The 18,740-nt window shown below is 41.9% G+C and overlaps 1 protein-coding gene across 1 annotated transcript in view; it reads right to left on the bottom strand.

Moving 5' to 3' along the window:
- Positions 1 to 1,122: 1,122 nt before the first annotated feature.
- ABCC3 (ATP binding cassette subfamily C member 3) overlaps positions 1,123 to 18,740 on the bottom strand; it is a 48,280-nt gene continuing 30,662 nt past the window's right edge. The window contains exons 14-31 of the mRNA XM_058852602.1: positions 18,334 to 18,421; positions 17,505 to 17,571; positions 16,178 to 16,304; positions 15,695 to 15,871; positions 13,631 to 13,798; positions 12,715 to 12,898; positions 11,701 to 11,806; positions 10,861 to 11,014; positions 9,217 to 9,424; positions 8,121 to 8,431; positions 7,180 to 7,379; positions 6,965 to 7,091; positions 5,937 to 6,038; positions 4,855 to 5,001; positions 3,813 to 3,971; positions 3,278 to 3,444; positions 2,163 to 2,357; positions 1,123 to 1,541 (exon numbers count right to left, since the gene is read on the bottom strand). Coding sequence (XP_058708585.1) covers positions 1,433 to 1,541; positions 2,163 to 2,357; positions 3,278 to 3,444; positions 3,813 to 3,971; positions 4,855 to 5,001; positions 5,937 to 6,038; positions 6,965 to 7,091; positions 7,180 to 7,379; positions 8,121 to 8,431; positions 9,217 to 9,424; positions 10,861 to 11,014; positions 11,701 to 11,806; positions 12,715 to 12,898; positions 13,631 to 13,798; positions 15,695 to 15,871; positions 16,178 to 16,304; positions 17,505 to 17,571; positions 18,334 to 18,421 — 2,796 coding nt within the window. The 3' untranslated portion in view covers positions 1,123 to 1,432. The remainder of the gene's footprint in view (positions 1,542 to 2,162; positions 2,358 to 3,277; positions 3,445 to 3,812; positions 3,972 to 4,854; positions 5,002 to 5,936; positions 6,039 to 6,964; positions 7,092 to 7,179; positions 7,380 to 8,120; positions 8,432 to 9,216; positions 9,425 to 10,860; positions 11,015 to 11,700; positions 11,807 to 12,714; positions 12,899 to 13,630; positions 13,799 to 15,694; positions 15,872 to 16,177; positions 16,305 to 17,504; positions 17,572 to 18,333; positions 18,422 to 18,740) is intronic.

The raw sequence follows: 18,740 nt of genomic DNA on the forward strand, positions 1-18,740 counted from the left end.
TAAGGTCTCTGTAATGGAATAATAAAATTGTCATTCCTCACGTCACCCTGGCTGCTGCCTTCTCCACAGCACAGGATAGTTCAGGCACTGGCTGAATCCAGGAGGATTCTGGGTTAACCTGTAAGACCTAGGGAAAAGCTCAGCTGTTGGGGCAGCAGCCTTGCACAGATGCTGATCCCTATTTATGCATTCCCAGGAATATTTTTATACCTTGTGCAGTTTATACCAGGAAGATAGTATTAACACTCCCTAATCCCATCAGTGTATATCCACTACATTCTGTGTGTGATAAATAATTCATTACTTTGTGCTCTGCTACATGAAATGTTAATGTCTAATAAATGCTTGGCTGCAGATTCGGGTGTCTATTTAAGAAGTATAATTTGTAAGAATTAATAAATTATTATTTTTGTCTTCTCAAAGTTTTTCTGTGTTTTCCTTCTGGTAAAACATAGGAACTTTTTCTTGCTGGGTGGTTTTCTGGAGTGCTTAGTGTAAAACACAAACAACTAAAGCAAAAGAGGTTCTAGCAGATTCTAGCAGCAAATGCTGTTTGAACACAGGCCTCCTTTTATCTGAGGAGGCCTGGTTATCAATAATCAAATAGATAATTACTTCTGCAAGACAAATCACCCATTATTTCAGATGATGAAGCGTTGAACAAGATAAACTAAATGCACACCAGTTTCAGCATGCACATTCAGCTTAAGTGGAGACCAAATCTTAGTGATTTCCTACCCAAAGACATACAGCAAAATTCTAATACTCCTAGTCCAGTCGTGGCCCTGTGGGTGTCTGTGGGGTCTACTGAGTTGGAAAAAACCTGTAGTTTATGTTTTATATGAAGCCATTTGTAGGTGTAGATTTAAATACATGTTGCTTCTTAGGCTGAAGAAGAATTATATATTGTCAGAATTGCCCTGAACAGGGATCCTAAAGGTCCCAGGACTCCCTTGTCCTTGGGGAAACATTGAAAGGAACAGGTTGGAACCACTCAGAGGTTACAAAGCATTTCACTGGTACTCAGCTGAGTCACAGCTTAACTGGGCCTGTCATTTCACTTCAAATCCTATGAATCCTTATGCAGGAAACACACAAATCAGGTGTATTTTGTACCATTAATATAATTTACTAATAATAAACCTGAATGCAGTACATAATTGCACTGTGGTACATACATCTTCTTGGCAGAATATTTGTCATTCTTTGGGAAAAAAAAGCATATAATAAAATACTTTATGTATACAGAAAATATTTAAAAGTATAAAATTCACTTCCTGGTCCTTATAATTGTAAAATACTTTGTTCACATATCACAAGTTTAGTTTACTACAAAAACTGTTTTGTAAATTACAGTACATTCACAAGTCACTTTTGTGGCAAGTCAGTAATATTAAAAAAACACCAAACCAAAACCCAAGGGGTCTTCTCTTCATGCCAGTCCTGCATCTTTGGCCATAGTGTAGAAAATGCCCTTTGCTGCTATAAGGTTTGCAGGTGTGTCAAATTCAGCTACGGTCCCATTGTCTAGAACAAGAACCCTGTACAAAACAAAAGATGGTGTGGGGGAATAGATGTGTCAGAAAATTCCTCACAAGGAATGTGGTACCTGTTTGTGTCACAAAGCAAGCTACTCTAATCTTTGCCTTGCTTTTGTTTTCCTCAATTATTTTCACATTAAAACACAACAGATTATAAACATTCTCCCTGAGCTAGTGCTGTAAAAAGTTACAGGGCAGTCACTGTCTCCCAGGGGCAAGAAGAGAGAAAAAAAGCATCTGGAATTGAAACTGTAGTTCCAGAAAGCCAAGGAGATACAAGCTCATGAAGAATACTAATATATTTTCAAGTAATTAAAATGACATGCTGTTAGTGAAGAAGTTACAGCAGCTGCTGGTTTAATGAGGCTCCATAAGCTTCCAGACAGTGCCAGGAGAGCCCCATGGCAGTGTCCCCTACAAAGGTCTGGTTTCTGAATATAGAACCTGTTCCCTGTGCCAACAGAGGCAAAGTCAGGGCTGGAAATTCTGGGGTTATATGGCACACCATTGCTTACATACTGCCTGACAAGAGAACAAGTGCTCATGTCCAGACCCCTCCAAGTGCTGCTTCATATCCCCAGCAAACCCACGAGCCCACCGTGCACTACTCAGAGCTTTTACCTGGTGTAATCCATGATTGTGTTCAGCCTGTGTGCAATGGTCAGCACAGTGCAGTCCACAAACTGTGTCCGAATGGTCATCTGGATGAGGTCATCTGTCTCCAGGTCGATGGCAGCCGTGGCTTCATCCAGGATCAGGATCCTGGTTTTGCGCAGGAGAGCTCTGGCCAGGCACACGAGCTGCCTCTGGCCAACGCTGCAAGCACAGAGAGCCCTTCACTGTCCCCAGCTCCCCACTGCTCACAGCCACTTGTGCTCAGCAGGTTAAACATAAAACCATGACATATTCTGCAAGCTGCCTGTTCTGTCAGCCCCATAGCTCACACACACACTGCAGCGTGCCAGCACTAACAGTGACAGGATCATTTACTGCCTGACCCTGTGCTGCCAGAGGCACCAAATGTGCCTTTCATCACTGTGACAAAAGCCAGGGCAGCTAATGACAACATTTCTGCCCAAGCATTCAGAAATACTCACAGTTCTGATAACACTGACCATATGCAAACTTAGGTAAAAAAAAATAAAAAGGAAAGGAAAATGTTATGAGGCTGCAAGTCCTTTCTACCATAAAAAATAGAATATATACATCTATCTGAGCAACCCAGACTTCCTCCTCTGCCACAAACATTGCCCAGACTCAGTCTCTGAGTGTCTGCAGGATGAGGAAGGAGCCACACATTCATCACAGACAATCTGGTGACACCACAGCCTCAGAAGCCAATGAAGCATATCAAAACATGGCATTTTATCATCCCCAGTCAAGTCTTTATGGACCATCCAAATAGTAATGGAAAATAAACATTGCTAAAGTGTCGGGCAGAGAACTCTCACTCAGCACAGCAGTAATGCTATCATGGCATTTCCCTCCCTACCAAAATGTATTTGAAGGACTTCCTGTCTCTAATATCCTGTCATCCTGAAACTTCTTTCTGACAAGATGGGATCTGGGTTTGTGGCAGAGGCAGAAGAGAAGGCAAATGTTTGAACATTGGTCACTTTCTTGGAACAGAAATATTCTGTTGGCTGAATCATTTTGGATATGACAGACCAGTGCCAGTGCTCACTGTCACAGCTGAAGGGCAGCTCAGTGGATGCTCCAGTCCAAGCATTCCTTACCTAAGATTCTCTCCACCCTCTGAGCACTCATAGTCCAGCATGGATGGCTGGCTGCTGACAAACCTCTTCAAATGAGACAGTTCAAGTGCTTTCCATATTTCTTCATCTGAATACTTATTAAATGGATCCAGGTTCATCCTCAGTGTTCCAGAAAAGAGAACAGGATCCTGGATATTAAAACAAATTTTCATTAGACAGCTGCTTTAGCTGTTTTAAGCTCAGATACTCTGAGCTGCTGCTTTGACATGTCCATTGTATTGCAGTAGGCCACCTCCCAATCCCATCCTCTCTGAAAATACATTACATTATACAGTTCAAACTCAACTTTCAGCTCTAAAGATAGTTTGTCCTAAATCCCATTTTATCACCCAGCTTATAAGGTGGCAGGATGGGACCAGTTAAAGTATAAATATTTTGTTTTTCTGAAACAATTTTTTGAGTGTTTCAAAACATTTTCCTCCTTGGATAAACCATTATTTACGGTTTGTTAAGCTGCTAGAAAACATTCCTTCATTGTGACACATGGAAACAGTACCTGAGGAATAATTGTTAGCCTCGACCGAAGGTCATGGAGACCAATCTCTGAAATTTTCACGCCATCAATTTTAATTTCCCCTTTTACAGCTTCCAGGATCCTAAAGAGGCAGAGTGTCATGGAGGACTTCCCTGCTCCGGTTCTGCCAACAATTCCAATCTGCAACAAATTGCAGGTTTAAAAACAAAGCACATAGGTAAGAAGAAAACAACACCCAACAAAAAACTCCCAAACAACCCTCCAAGATTCCTCTAAGAGGTTTGACTGAAGATCTCAGTCTAAGAAAGAATGTCCCATCCTTCACTAGAAACACTGTAATGTACTTATTGCCATTCCTGTAATTGGAATGATATTCCATATAAATATCACATCATAAATACAATGAATAACACAGGCCTAGAGCCATCCCACATAACTTTGGGTGATTTGGACACCCATGGTAGGCCAAGTCACTCAAGGACAAGAATTAAGGCTCTCTAAGGGCAATTTCTACTTCATGGTTAAGTATGTGTATCTCCAAGTCAGAAGGATGCTGTCATCCTGTCTGCTTAGAATCAGAGAAATTCTATTTTTTAGCAACAGCCTGTTCAGGAAAGGACTTTCCCATGCTAATTCTTCTGTCTCCAGCAGGCAAACCTCAGAACTTTGATCAAAGTATGAAGAAATGAATCTCCCAGGATGAAGACAATTTCCTGATTAAGGAAGCAAAGAATGTAATTTCCTTCTGTGCCAAAACTTTCACAGGGGAAGTCAAAGCGCAGAAAAAGCTGGAATTCCTTCTCCCATCTGCACTGCTTCAGAAAAGCATTCTTGTCACTGAATTTTTGTCACTTGTGCTGGTGCCTCCTGTTGCCAAATGAACTGGAAGGTCCAGACAGTCCCATTCAATTCACTCTGCTGTTTTCCAGCCAGGATGATGCTGGCACATGGACAGCACAGGTGTCATCACTGGCTCCTGCACTGGCATCAGTGCTCCTCTACTCCACAGCTGTCACTGGAAGCTCAGAGCAAAGTTCTAGCAGACATTCAGCTGGTAACTCACCTTCTCCCCACCGTGCACTTGGAGGTTTAGACCCTTCAGCACCAGATCCAGGCCCTTCCTGTACCTCACTGAATAATTCACAAACTCCAGTTCTCCCTTGGATGGCCAGTCTTCTGGGGGTCTCTTGCCCTCAATGATCCAGGGAGCCTGAGGAGAACAGAAATGCCTCACATAGGTTTGAGAAAAAAATAATTCAAGCCCAGATAAAAGCATTTTATCTGATAAATAAAATATCCATGATCAAATAAATTTATAATAATGGGGAAAAGACATAGGGTCCTAAGTATACACCCATCTGTCTTTGTTGTGAAATTAACAGGAAAAAACTCAGAGCACAGAGGGATGAATCCTCAATGGATATGAATACTTTTCCATCAGCTTTAACAGAACACTGCCAGCTTAAATTCTGGTTTGTAACACGTATCACGCATCTTGTCTAGCTACCTTTTTCCTTCCAGGTAAAATATTTGATCTCCAGAACCGTTTACTGCAGCTCTCCTCCATTTCCTAATTCTTATTATGTACCCAGGACTAACAAACCAGTGTGTCCAGAGAGCAGCTTTCCTGGCACAGCTCCATCTGCCACCTTCAAAAGTTTTTGGCAGCAAAGGTAGATGATTGGATGATGATTTCCTGGATTAGCTGTACAGTGATGTTCTCTCATGGGAGGTAAGGACTAATTAAGCTGATTAAATAGAAGTACTATTGAAAACATGTGTAAGGCTTGGTAATTGTGCTGCAGCTCCGCTCATGAGCAGGACCATGGCAGCAGCCACGCAGGTGAGACTGCATCAAACACTTCAAACACAAAGGGGCAAATATTCTGATGTGAAACTCATCTCCTGTGGCTATAGCCACACACAGCAGCAGAAAATGAGATGCTAAGTGCAGGCTGCATGACAGCAATAGTAATTTGGAGCTGTGATAGCATAAATTACAGTTCAGAGCATGACATTTGTTCAGGTTAAATGATAACTCTCAGAGCAGAAACCATCTCTCAAGAGCCTCAACAAAGACCATGTAAATGTGTGCATTCAAATTTTCAGCTTGTTGCGAAGCATGCTGGATTTGTGGTAGCTGACCTCTGTTTCAGTTTCTGAATACTCTTTTATTCTTTCCACAGCCACAATATTGGTTTCAAGTTCAGAAGTCATTTGGACCATCCAATTCAGAGACAAGGTCACCTTGGGGAAGACAAAGAAAAAAATATCACCCCCAGAGGAACAACACATAATAAAAAAATCACACAAACAAAACAAAACAAAATTTCAAAACAAACAACCCCCCCAACAAAACCAAAACAAACCCCCAAAACCAACAACCCCCCCAAAACAAACAAAAACCCAACGAGAACAAAACACCAAAAACCCCCCAAAAAAGCCACAGAAAAACCTAACCCCAAAAAACCCCAACAATAGCAGACACTGCTATTAAGACATGGCTTCACATTAATGTTACAAATGAGATAATTACCTTTGCATTGAAGTTAATACAGTTACTGGGACAAGAATTATACAGATTATCAAGTGCTTACATGAACAAGCATATGAGGATGCTTCTTGCTGGTTTAACACTTGGCCCTCTCAAAAAAAGTTGGATGGAAGTCATTCCCCCAATCATGTGTTTCACTGGAAAACTGCAAACAGCAACTTTGCACACTCCTGCTGTCTAAAATGCTTCTGGCAAGAGTGAGGCCATTAAATCCAAATTCTCCACAGCCTGGGTCAGTACAGTTTACCTTGTCTCTAATTACAAATCCTACTGATCTGCCTGATCAGCACCAATGTGCTGCACAGCAGGATTGATGCACAATACATTAAGCCCATGCTGCTCAAATAGTCTGTTCTTGATGTTCTGACACTTCCTGTGTCACCCCTGAGGGTACTGGGGTGCAGCACAGCCTTGATGCTCCTGAAGTGCCCTGAGATACTCCTTCACATGAGCTTGCTGTTTATTTCAGCACTTGGTGTGAATCTGTTTTCCAAACATCCCACTGCTCATTTTAATCACTTCCTTATTAACTCCAGCTTTAGCAAGCCCTTAGATTATTGCTAATATATCCACATCATCTATAAAAATGTAAACCTCCCAATAAAGCTGTAATACATACCTGCAAGGCATAGGACACTGACAGTCCCACCAGGCCAGCATTCAGGCTGTTCCTACCAATCACAGCAAAAAGGGCAGCAAAAAGGACAACGCAGCTCCCCACAAACTCAACTCGGATGCCCAGCCACCTGGGAAGAATGCAGAGTGGGAAAAGGTTGCCTGGGACCAATTCTGCAAGCAGGGTTATCTTAGTGGAAACAAGAAATGATGTTTTACCTGTTTGACACTATGCTAGGATAATAACTCTTCTGATTTTCATCTACCTTCAGATCATTGATGTCCACAAAGGCTTTCACTCTCTTGTAGGCTCTGATGACACTGGCCCCAGACACAGTCTCTGAGAAGTGGGAGTAGATGGGGGATCTGCTCACAGACTCCAGGCGCTTCAGCTGGCGGGAGGTTGTGACGTAGAATCGCTGCCATTTTTCACAGGAAATTGTAAGGCTTGTGAAATACTTTCACTTTTTAAACTAACAGTGAAGAATTTCTGAGGTTAAGGATTTAAAGGAGATTGCTACTAATGCACTTCAACCCTCTGAAATATTGTCTGTAATCAAGAAGAATATCAAGAAAGTTACCTTTACATCATTCCACAAAGGAGTATTGGGTAACTGCAATTTCTACAGACTGAAAGTTGAATTTATCTATGCCCCTTCACATTTAGTTAATATAATATAGCAGAATGAATCCATTTGTAGAAGCCTCATTGTCCAAGAAAACAAATTGTGCATTTGCACCTCTATTATCAGGTCTCTATTTACAGTCTGTAAAATAAGCTTGAATATTGCTCAGAAATCAGTAAAACTCATGCTTTCTATTTTCAACGTTTTAATTCCTCACTACCTTGAAAACTTATTAGTATGTCAAATATACTGAAAAGTATAATATACCAACACTTTAACATATTGACATGCACTCCAGTGCTGGCTCTAGCAGTAGGCTTACTTTTTATTACTTAGAAGCTAAAAAACTTTATTTATTTCACAGCCATATCTTGCAGGACATTTCTTTTTTCTGAGAAAAAGAAATAATGTTTTGTTTATATAAAAATATAGCTACTTCAGGCATTTCCATTTCCCCCCCAAATCAATGTTGTTTTTCCTAAAAAGAAAAGGAATGGAATAATTGCAGTAGTCATCACACATTTTCCCAGTTACCTGAACAAAGAAGTAGAGAATTGCCAGTGGGACTATAACCACGGCAAAGAGCGGGGTGCTCGCTATGATGACGATCATGGTGGACAAGGAGGTGAAGAAGGTCCCCAGGAACATGAGGATGGTGGGTGGGATGACTTCATCGATGATGTGGATGTCCTTGGAGAAGCGGTTGATGATGCGCCCGGTCGGGGTGGTGTCGTAGAAGGACTGTGGGGTGTGGAATTTGTTCTCCAGCAGCGCAGCGTGGAGGGTCCGGGCAGCGTTGATGCCCCCCATGGCCAGGGTGAAGGAGCAGATCAGCACTATGAGCCCTGGCAGGTGAGGAGCAGATGTGTTATCCTGTGATGTCCACGATTCACAGCTCCCTGACCCTTGGCAGTTCTTCTTGTGCTCCAAGCTTGTTTTGCTTCACTTTATTCCCTGCCCACCCTCTCTTCCTGTGCACATCAGCATTGCATCCACTGCTGCCTAAGGCACAGGAACATCCACAGGATTCACCATCCTGTCCATGGAAAGCAGACACACAACCATCTTTCTGCTGTTTTCCACAAGCCTCCATGAAGTCCTAATGCTACAACTTCACCCCAACCCTTCATCCCCTTCTGCACTGAAGTTTTCATGTTTTCTTTCCAACCTGCCTCTCTCAAGCTTCCACATCACCTGTTAACACCCCCCCTCCCCCATCCCAAGGGCTTCACAACAAAATTAAAAGTGTTGGGCTGAGCTCAGACTGTGTAGCTCCAAGTTACATGAGTTCCCTTGTTCAGGATAGGAGTTGGGGGCAATTTTCATAGAATCACAGAATAGTTTGGGTTGGAAGGGGCCTTTAAGATTACCCAGTTCAAACCCCACCACCACTATCCCAGGTTGCTCAGAGCTCCACCCAAGCTGGCCTTGGTCAGTTCCAGGGATGAGGCAGCCACAGCTTCTCTGGGCAGCCTGTGCCAGGGACTCACCTCCAGCACAGGAAATAATTGCTTCCTAAGATGTAATCTAAACCTACCATCCTTTTGGACCACTAGCAACTGGTGCCACAGCTTCCTGACCTAATACCTCATTCCTAAACATGGGGCATGATGATTTTACCTGTCCTCACCTTGCAAGAGGCCCAGGGCAGCGTAGACCCCGATTCTCATGGCTTTGTTGCGCTGAGTCCCATTTACTACTGGCTCGTTGGTCCAGTCACTGAGCCACACGTTGGCCCCGATGGCAGCAGCATTTTGACAGCAATACAGGAAACAGATCACCAAAGAAATGACAGGGCTGACAGCCTTCATGTACTGCCAGAACACCATTAGCTTTACCTGCAACATCACACACCAAAGCTGGTTTGCACAACTCACGCAAGGAGTTCAGAGAGAACTACGAGACAGGAAAATTCTTTGTGAGAGGAACTACTGGCAAAACTTTAACACACTCTCTGACACAAGCCTAACTCAAAACTGCCTGAACTCCTAAAGACCACAGAGAAAGGTTCATCTGCCTGAGCTCCCTCTCAGGGTAATGGCTTTCAGAACAATTCAGAAACCTCTCTGAAATACTCTTCTCCCTGTTGAGGATCTGTATTTCATTACTTTTGTGCGGTTTTAGTTTTTAAGACTATGCCAGTGAGGGGAGAAAAAAAAGGAAAGAAAGAAGCCAGATCAAATAGCAGCAAAGGATGGGTAATAAGAATAGGAGCCAAGATTTTCAGGCAGAAGAAGGAACTTGGCAGGAATATTGTACTCAAGACGACTTTAAATGGCCTATTTAAGGAAAAGTGTTGAACATGCCTCCACTCTGTGTCTTCACTGCTACTTAAAATACCAAAGTTACCAAATGCTAATGCACCCCAACAAGAACATAAACAGTTGATGTTTATGGCAATAAATAAAGGTGCTGTCTCTAAGGTAGTGCAAAAAGGCAGAGAAGTAAAAAGAGACAAAGATTCAGGACAAAACTCAGTCCTCAGAAAAAAGTGTAAGAAGGAATAATTAAAAGAACAAGTGTTGTTGATTAGGGACTTTGAAGACTAAAGCAATCCACAGAAAAAGCTGGTCTGTGCCATGGACCATGTACATCAGACTAAACAGGACACACTGAGCCTTCTGAAGTGGAGGGAAGGGGCTTTCTTATAGAACCTCCCTCTTCCTCTTCCATCTGCTGCTCCTTTCTGTTCCTTTATTTTACTTTTGTGTTCCCATCTTCTCTTTGTTCTTGTTCCCATTTCTCTCCCTGGCCCTACTCAGGAGGAATACAGCCCCTTTGTACCTTCAAGCACCAAGTGCTCTGTAGTTGGGCTGGTAAGTATTTAGGCAGAACAGCAGCACTGGCACCCAGAGGCAGCTGGTTCGTGTAACCCAGTGCTGCAGCTGGACTCAGCAGCAGCCAAACAGTTTAAAAACCAAAAGTGCTGAAAGCTCTGTGAGGCAAAGGCAGGGCTGATGGAGTGCAGGGCTCTGCAGTATCAAGTGACTGTGGAGGAAGCTGGAAGAGAATTTTTTTCCCCCCTTTTTTTTTTGCTCTCCTAAGTATATAGGGCTAGCTAGGTTTATTTTGACTAGCTAGCTAGTCAAAATCTCTGCCAAAATCCCTTATCTGAATGATCAATGGCCACCAGATTAATGCCTAAAGCCTGCAGTTGTGATTTATTCAACACATTTAACAGATCTGGATCAAATGTTAAATTAAAAGGGATTTGTTTCTTTAAACAGAAAAAGAAAAAAAAAGTAGAAAAGGGGAGGGGGGAATCAAATCATACCGTGCCTGTTTCGATGGTTTCAGCCTGAATAAGTTTCTCGTTAGCATTTTTTCTTGGAAGAAAAGGCTCTGCTGGCTTCTTCTCACAGACTCTTCGCTTCGTTGACATTTTGTTGGGACATTCTCCTCCCTCAGAAGACACTACACTAAGTTGCCTAATTAAAACAAAAGAGTCATTAGGAGAAAAAGGGCATATTGTGGCAATGACAAGGCAAGGCTGGGATGTAGTGAGTTGGATTTATGCCCAGTTCTTCCACTAAGTTCCCATGCCAGCCTCACTCACAGATCTGGGTGCTTTTACCACCTCTCTGCATGTTCACGAATGCCAGAAACACAGGGTTTAAGAAAGGCTGTGGCAGAGCCTAAGGTCTTTGGAAAAGGCATTTAGAGGCTTCATGGCAAGACAGAGATTTCAAACTAAAAGCTGAGCTTCTCTGTTTTTGTATCAGCAGTAGCTGGAAAGCACCTATGGATATGAGTATAAAAACCTTCAAAGATTTCCAGGGCTCCCCGTGGAAAGGTGCAATGCAAGGGGTTGATTTATCACACATCTGCCAGCAGTTCACTGTTGTGTGGGTAAATACACACAGTGGTGATACCTGAGAAACAAAGATCTGCTTTTAGAAATTAGTTCAGTCCACACTGAAAAGAAGACTGAAGGAATAGATGTTTGATCTTCTCTGTGTCTTCACATTTATTTTTAAAAGGATACTAAACCAATTAATTTATGAGAGGAAATTGAGGAAACTGAAGCCCAGATGGAGAAGCAGCATGTGATTGACATCTGAAAGATGTTTTTTACCCCAGACACAGACTAAAAACACAAGGACCATGTGTTTACCTAAGAAACTGTTTGTGGACATCATTTGTTACAGGCTCGTTATTGGCCAGGTCTGTGTGGATGCTCAGAGTGTCTTCAGCCAGCAGCACTTCTTCCTCCTCCAGCACTGCAACAGAAGATCACACCTCAATTTTTTGCCACAGAAAAGCACAGAGAGCAGAGAGAATGGTGGTTATACAAAGGAAGAGCCATGAAAAACAAAACCCTCACAAGAAAATCATAGTGCATAAGCTCCCTGCCAGCTTTGCTTATATCCCTTCTGTGCATCACCACTCCTAAGGAAATTGCAAAGACCTTGTGAGGCAGATTGGCTGCCAAATGCATTTCTATGACATCCCTTTAGCCCATCAGAATGCCAAGCAATAGTGTTAGAGTTGGTTCTAGCTAAATTCACTTTTAGGGCATGTTCTAAGCGTGATCCTCAGCTGGGGGAGTCACACCAGGAGTCCTGCAAGGCTCTGCTGTGGCTGGAAGGTGCCGTGCATGTTCCTCTGCCTGGCTGGAGAGCAACAGTGCTGTATTAACAAAGTGTGGGAACACCATCACACATGGGAAACATCCACCAGAATGCTTTTATCATGCATCATTTTGTCAGAATCAAACCAAGCTGAAAAGCAAACCCAAGATTAAAATGTCATTTGAACTTTGCTACATGAAAAACACCCCAACCGCATATAAAGGGAAAACACACCAGACTCTGGGTAGCCCCTTTGAAAGCAAGCCCAGTTTGTTCTTGGCTACTGTGTCTTCCTGTTGAGCTTGACCTTTCTAATTGTAAAAGATTCCCAAGTTTAAAATAATTTCTAAGACAAGAATTGCTTTCTTCTTGGACAAACCACACAAAATTCTGAAAGAAATTTGTGAAAAGATTTCTCAGTAACGCAGACCTGGCCACAGACAATAATTTTCACGGTAGTACAGAAAGGGAAATGCCAGGCTGCCATGAAGAACCAGGGGGATACTTTACAGAGAAAATTCCTATAATCCTTTTGACAGAAAAAAACAATACTGTACCTATTGATTCATCCTCTTCAATGTCTTCATCCAGTGCGTAATTCCGGAGGAATTCTGCAAAGGCCTTATTTTGTTTCAGAAGCTCTTGGTAAGATCCCATTTCAGAGATTTTGCCATCTACCAGGACAATTATATGGTCTACCTGAGGTAGGAAGCTAATGCCGTGGGTCACCAGGATTCGGGTCTGGATAGGGAAAAGGAAAAAAAAAATCACACATCCCTCATTTGCACTGTGGGGACTGACAGTACTCAGCAAACCAAATTCTACCACATTTCTGGGACAGGGAATGAATTATTGTGTCAAGGTGAAATGTCCAGTGAAATAACACTGTCCACATTAGGCAAATCAGCTTGGAATGATGTACATGAACTTGCTTTGCTCCTACTGCTGACAAAAACAGAGAGGAAAGTAAACACACTGAAGTATCATTGCCTCCTTCCCTTATGCTGATTTTCTTCGCAGCCTTTCCCTTTTGAGCTCTGAGATGATCTGAGAAGATGGTAGCAGGAGTGGAAGGTGCAGCAAAGCCACTGCAGTTTGGGTTGTTGTTGCCAAAGTCCTCTGTAACATCTGTATTTGGTGCAGCTTCCTGGCTGCGGTGCCGCTGAGAAACAGCAATTAACACCACCAGCCTGTGCATGTTCCAGCACATGCCTTGTTTTTTGGAGATCTCATAGAGGAGGGATTTTAAAATACAGGCCAGGTTTCTGTCTCTACACATTCTGACCAGACCACAACGCTCCTGGGCACACGTGAGCAGCGTTTCATTCCAGCCTGGACCGTGAGGAAAGGTACCCACATTGCCAGCTGCACACGGAAATCCAGGAGAGAGCTGGGACTCAGGCTGGGGGGTGAAAGAGCTTCCAAGTTTCTGAGTTTGTGTGAGTTTTTAAGAGGATCTAAACCCCAGCTTACTTTTCCCTTCAGGACCCCGTCTGGGCCAATGACTTTGTCAAAGATGTGCTTGGCCACGTGTGAGTCCACAGCAGACAGGGGATCATCCAGCAGGAAAATATCTGAGCTGCTGTACACGGCACGGGCCAGGCTCACACGCTGCCGCTGCCCCCCTGACAGGTTGATGCCCTGGAGAGAGACAGGAGAGAACAAACCGTGTCACACAAAAGCTCTGACTTGTCACAGCTGCCACCCAGCCCGGCACTTGGGTGCTGAATTGAAACATGAGATGCTGAAGAGAATAACCCACCCAGACACAGGCACAGAATGCCTCTGGATCTGCCTGTTCACTGCCAAACCTTCCACTCACCCAGCAAACTGGAGATGGGGTAAGTATCTTTTCAATAAGCTTGTGATAGATTTTCAATAAAAAAAAAAAAAGTAAGAAACATCTAAAAAAATTAAAGTTGCTGGAAGCTGATGAGTTTTTTCTCCTAGCCAATAACTGGCCATTTCTAAGAATTGGCAGCAGTTTTGACTATTAAAAAGTAAGATCAACTTGTGAACACCACGCTTTAAAACCTAAGCCTGGGAAAGAGAAAATGACCAATATGTAAATAGACAGCATAAACTATCAAAGAAAGTGAAGAAAGGAATTAAGCCTCAGATGAGAAGAGAATAAGAAGATGCACTGATAAGCTGAAATATTCCTTTGTTAAAACTATGAAGATAAACAATAATGTTCTGAAAAAAACTCCTTTAATTAATGAAAGAGTATTTTGAGAAAATAGAGTATTTCAAAGTGTGGATCTAAGCAAAGGTAATTCATTGATAGAGCTGAACAAATAGTGAAGTAATTGTAATCCTATGAAATGCTGGAACAGAAAAAGAGAAGTAAAAGTTGTTGAAAATTTGTAGCCCTTAAGATAAAAAGACAAAATTTCTGTTTCCAGAAAGGATCACAGAGACAGATGAAGAGAACTTTTGCCTTTGAATAACTTTGAATAACATCCTTAAAATGACACCTCTTGAATCATGGACCATAAACACACCTCAGAGTGGTGTGAAATGGAAAAAAAAGACTGTTAACAGAGTTTTCTGGGCAGTTGGCATCAGAGAAATAGAAAGCCATGGAGAAATAGTTTTCTTGTGAAAAACTCTCCATAGATTGATAAAAGAAAACTACTTTTTCTCTACAAAAACTGATGAAAAAACTATAGCAAAGACTGTTTTAACCACCAAGTTTTGTCTCTATGTTGTCAATTAAACAAGAAAATGGTTAAGTGGTAGGGAAAAAGGGTTTCTGAAAATTTTATTCCAGTTTCTTATTCTTGTAGTTTTGTTAGTAAACTTTCTTTATTTCTTTTAAGCTTTAAGCCTGTTTTGCCCTTCTCCTAATGCATATCTCACAACAAGAAATGAGTAAGTCTTCTAGTCATTTTTTAGCTAATGCTTTAAAACCACAACAAAGCTCCTAAAGGGAGCTGTTAAAACACAAAACTATAAAAACTATAAAAAGCGAAACTGTTAACCAGGATGTAAATTGCAAATTTCAAAGCAGGACTATGGCACCTGGAACATCTTCCACATCTTTCATTTTACACACAAATCCCCACCTCCATGCCATTTAATGAAATCTAGCTCTAAGCTTAGTGGCCTATGAAAGAATACCTAAACACCTATGTAAATGTTTCTCATTAAAATGTGTTAAGGGATGATCATATAATTTTTTTTTTCACTTGAAGCACAACCAGATCCTTTTTATCCCTACAGGAAAAGGAAGGCCTTCAGTGATTCTGGACAGATGCACCTTTACAATTTATGACAAATAGAGGATACTCTGATCTTCCAGGGCTGGATCAAAATACACACAAGCCTAAAGTTAAAAGAAAGTTTAAGTCAAGTGCTTTCCAGAGAACAGCCCTGCATATTTTGGTGTTGACTGTAGCAGGGATGCCACCACAGTGCTGTTGTGAAGATCAAATGAGATCAAGTGCTGACTTTACAATATCCTCTCTTTAGCTAGAGCAGGAGTCACCAGGCAGATCTGACCAGAAAATAAACAAATCTACCTAAAATAATTACCTTCTCTCCTATCTCAGTTTGATCTCCTCCTGGCAGCACTTCCAGGTCAGTTTTTAAAGCACAGGCCTCCAGGGTATTTTGGTATTTTTCCTCATTAGGAGCTTGGCCAAACAAAATGTTATCTTTCAGCGTGGCATTCTGGATCCAGGCCTGTTGAGGCACATAAGCAACAGAACCCTAGGAAAAGGAGAGAGAGAGAGAAAACCTCTGGTAACAAGCAGGAATTCATGCTCTAAGATCTTCAGTGTGTGTATGGCTCCTGGTTCCTATACATTCACATTATATGTATGCTAACTGCTCATGTATCTTTCATCAAATCAGGAAAGTAATTTCATATAAAAGTGGGCAAAACTCAAATGTGCAGACAAGCTGCCAGAGAAGCTCTAGAATTCCCTCTGAATCCTGAGGTGCATTCTAAGCAAGGGCAGGCATAAGCAGCACATTTCCCTACCATCATTAAATGGTTTCATAAAAAACACCAACCTTCACAGCCACTTCTCCTTCCAGCTTTTCCATCTCACCCAGGAGAGCAGACACCAGAGAAGACTTTCCACAGCCAACATGGCCAACAATGGCAACCAAAGAACCACTGGGGACCAGCATATTTATACTGTGGAGGAAACAGGCTGGAAATTAATTAAACATTAGTTTACTAAAGACATCAGGGGTCTTTAAACCGGGGCTGAAATACACAGTCACAGCCTGACTGGATATAATAAGCAAAGCTTGGTCACTGGTTTTCTCCTCCCTTTCTTGAATACAATCAACTGTAACCAGAACTTAAGGAGAAAATGAAAACCCAGTATAACTTATCTTGCTGGTTGCTAAAGCAGTAAGATTGTTAACAAGCCTTCTAAGATTCTTTGCTGTGTTGCAACTATCCATCAACAAGTCAAATTGGGTTAATAAGCATTTTGAAAGCAGAATATCTTCCAGAAGTATTCTGGGGTTTGATTTGAAAACCAAAAGCAATTGTATGAAAGTAATGAGTGAATACATCTCATCTAAAAGTGTTCAAACCACTTCAGACCTGTATTTCCTGTGCTGGTAAATAGGGTTCACAATGACACAAGGAAAACAGGATTTCCCCAATTAAAATCCTTCACAATTTTCCTCACTGTGTTTTTAAAGGTACTACTTTAGGTCCTGAAGGTAAACTGATACAAAAATGACTGATGGACACAGTCTCTTTGCTGCCAAAATGCTTTTCACTAATGAAATCAAGCCAGACTTCTGTTTACATAGATCCTGATGCGTAACAGAAGGGGTATAAATATATATATACACATACATATATATATATATATATACACACATACATATATAATTTGCTTCCAGGCAAATTTTGTTTCTGTTCATTCAAATAGGCCAATGTGCAAAACATTCATCCCCACAGTCTGGAGATGGCCTTTCACTGCCACAGGGATAAATCTGCCACAAGCCTGTTCAAGGAACAGACCACTGCTGGCACACCTTGGTCCAAACACAGACATCTCAGCTGTCCTCAAATTCCATCAATTTGATTTGTCCAATGCTTCAAAAAATGCTTTTGTCCAAAAACTGTCTATTTAAGGAATTTATGGAGCCTGTCTTTCAATAGGTAACTATTTTATGCTGGTAGCTGTGGAGTTAAAGCCTTACATCCCTATTCTATAAAGCCTGAAGAGCATGAGGCATGAGCTCCATGTTTTAAAGGCAGAAGGGATGCTGACATGTGATGCATGCTTTTTACCAGACACCTTTCAAATAGACCTCCCAAGAGCCAGAGACCAGGTAGATGTTGTATTACAACTGCACAAAGAAATCTTACTCTTTCAGCGTTGGCTTAAGCTCCTTTCCCCAGCTGAACGTGGCATTTCTTACTCTGATGGCATTGCCTGTGTGGCAAAAACACAACAACAGAGGGGCAGGAAATGTGTTACTCACAACAGCACAACTGAGAATAGGCTGACAGAGGGATCTTTATTTACACACACTGCACTTCCCTTTTCTGCTGGCATGGGAAGCACGGGCTCATGCCTGTGTGTCACAAGACAGACTTGTTCAGAGTGAAAATAACTGACTGCAGCTTCAGCTACAGACTGTGACCTGACATCTAGGGAGCTGAAAAGATGTCCTGCTTCAACCTGCCCTGGTGGAGCTGCTCCCAACATGTGCTGCTCAGCATCACCAGAATTTTACTTCAGAAACTCCTTTCAAGTCAGTAGGACATCACTGCATGCTGTTGATTTTAATGTATCAGATTAACTTTGACACTCTGCAGCTTTTTGCTTGCCACACCTGGCTTACTCAATTGTTTGGGGATATTGTTTTGAACAGAAGTAATCAAAACTATTCACAAAGTTCCAGAGCATTTGAGCAGTGTGAAAGGTTTGAACAAGTCTTGCTGTCCATGGTTAGTGGATGCACTCCATATTCAGTGCTGTTAGCATCCAGTACATTGCAGATGCAAACTCAGGCCAAACCAGCTCAAAAATATGGCCAGACACCTTTCTAATTTCCACATAGCCTGAACACCAAACACTTTTCAGAGCAGCAGCTTCTTCCCTTTTTTTTTAACCCAAGATTACTATTGTTATTTTCTTTTTGCCTTTTTTCATATCTCAACCAGTCCAAAAGAGATATATCAACAGCTTTACCTGGTGCAATCACTTTTGTTTCCACACAATTTGGATCAAGTTCATCATGACTCAGGAACTGCTGAATTCTCTTTAGGGAAACGCTTGTCTAATAAAAGAATGTGGCATTATTTCATCATTCTTTTAATAACTTAGTGCTCTTACTACTGAAAAAGAAAGCATGCATAATGCCTTTAGCTTCCCCCCATGGGCCTCCAATGAGTCTTATGCTGAGATTCAAACTTTTAACTGTGAAATTTCTCACACCAAGCTGAGTTTATCTGAGCAAAGAAAAATTCACACAGACAGGCTCACTCAGAAGATGTCAGGCTTTCCAATGCAGGACAGCAGGAAAGAAAGGACATTAAAAGGAAAACCAGCTAACAGGCTGATGGAAGAGATCTCTGCATTCCAGAAATCAAGGATAT

Source organism: Poecile atricapillus, chromosome 17 (genome assembly GCF_030490865.1).
Source record: "Poecile atricapillus isolate bPoeAtr1 chromosome 17, bPoeAtr1.hap1, whole genome shotgun sequence".
Lineage (NCBI taxonomy): Eukaryota > Metazoa > Chordata > Aves > Passeriformes > Paridae > Poecile > Poecile atricapillus.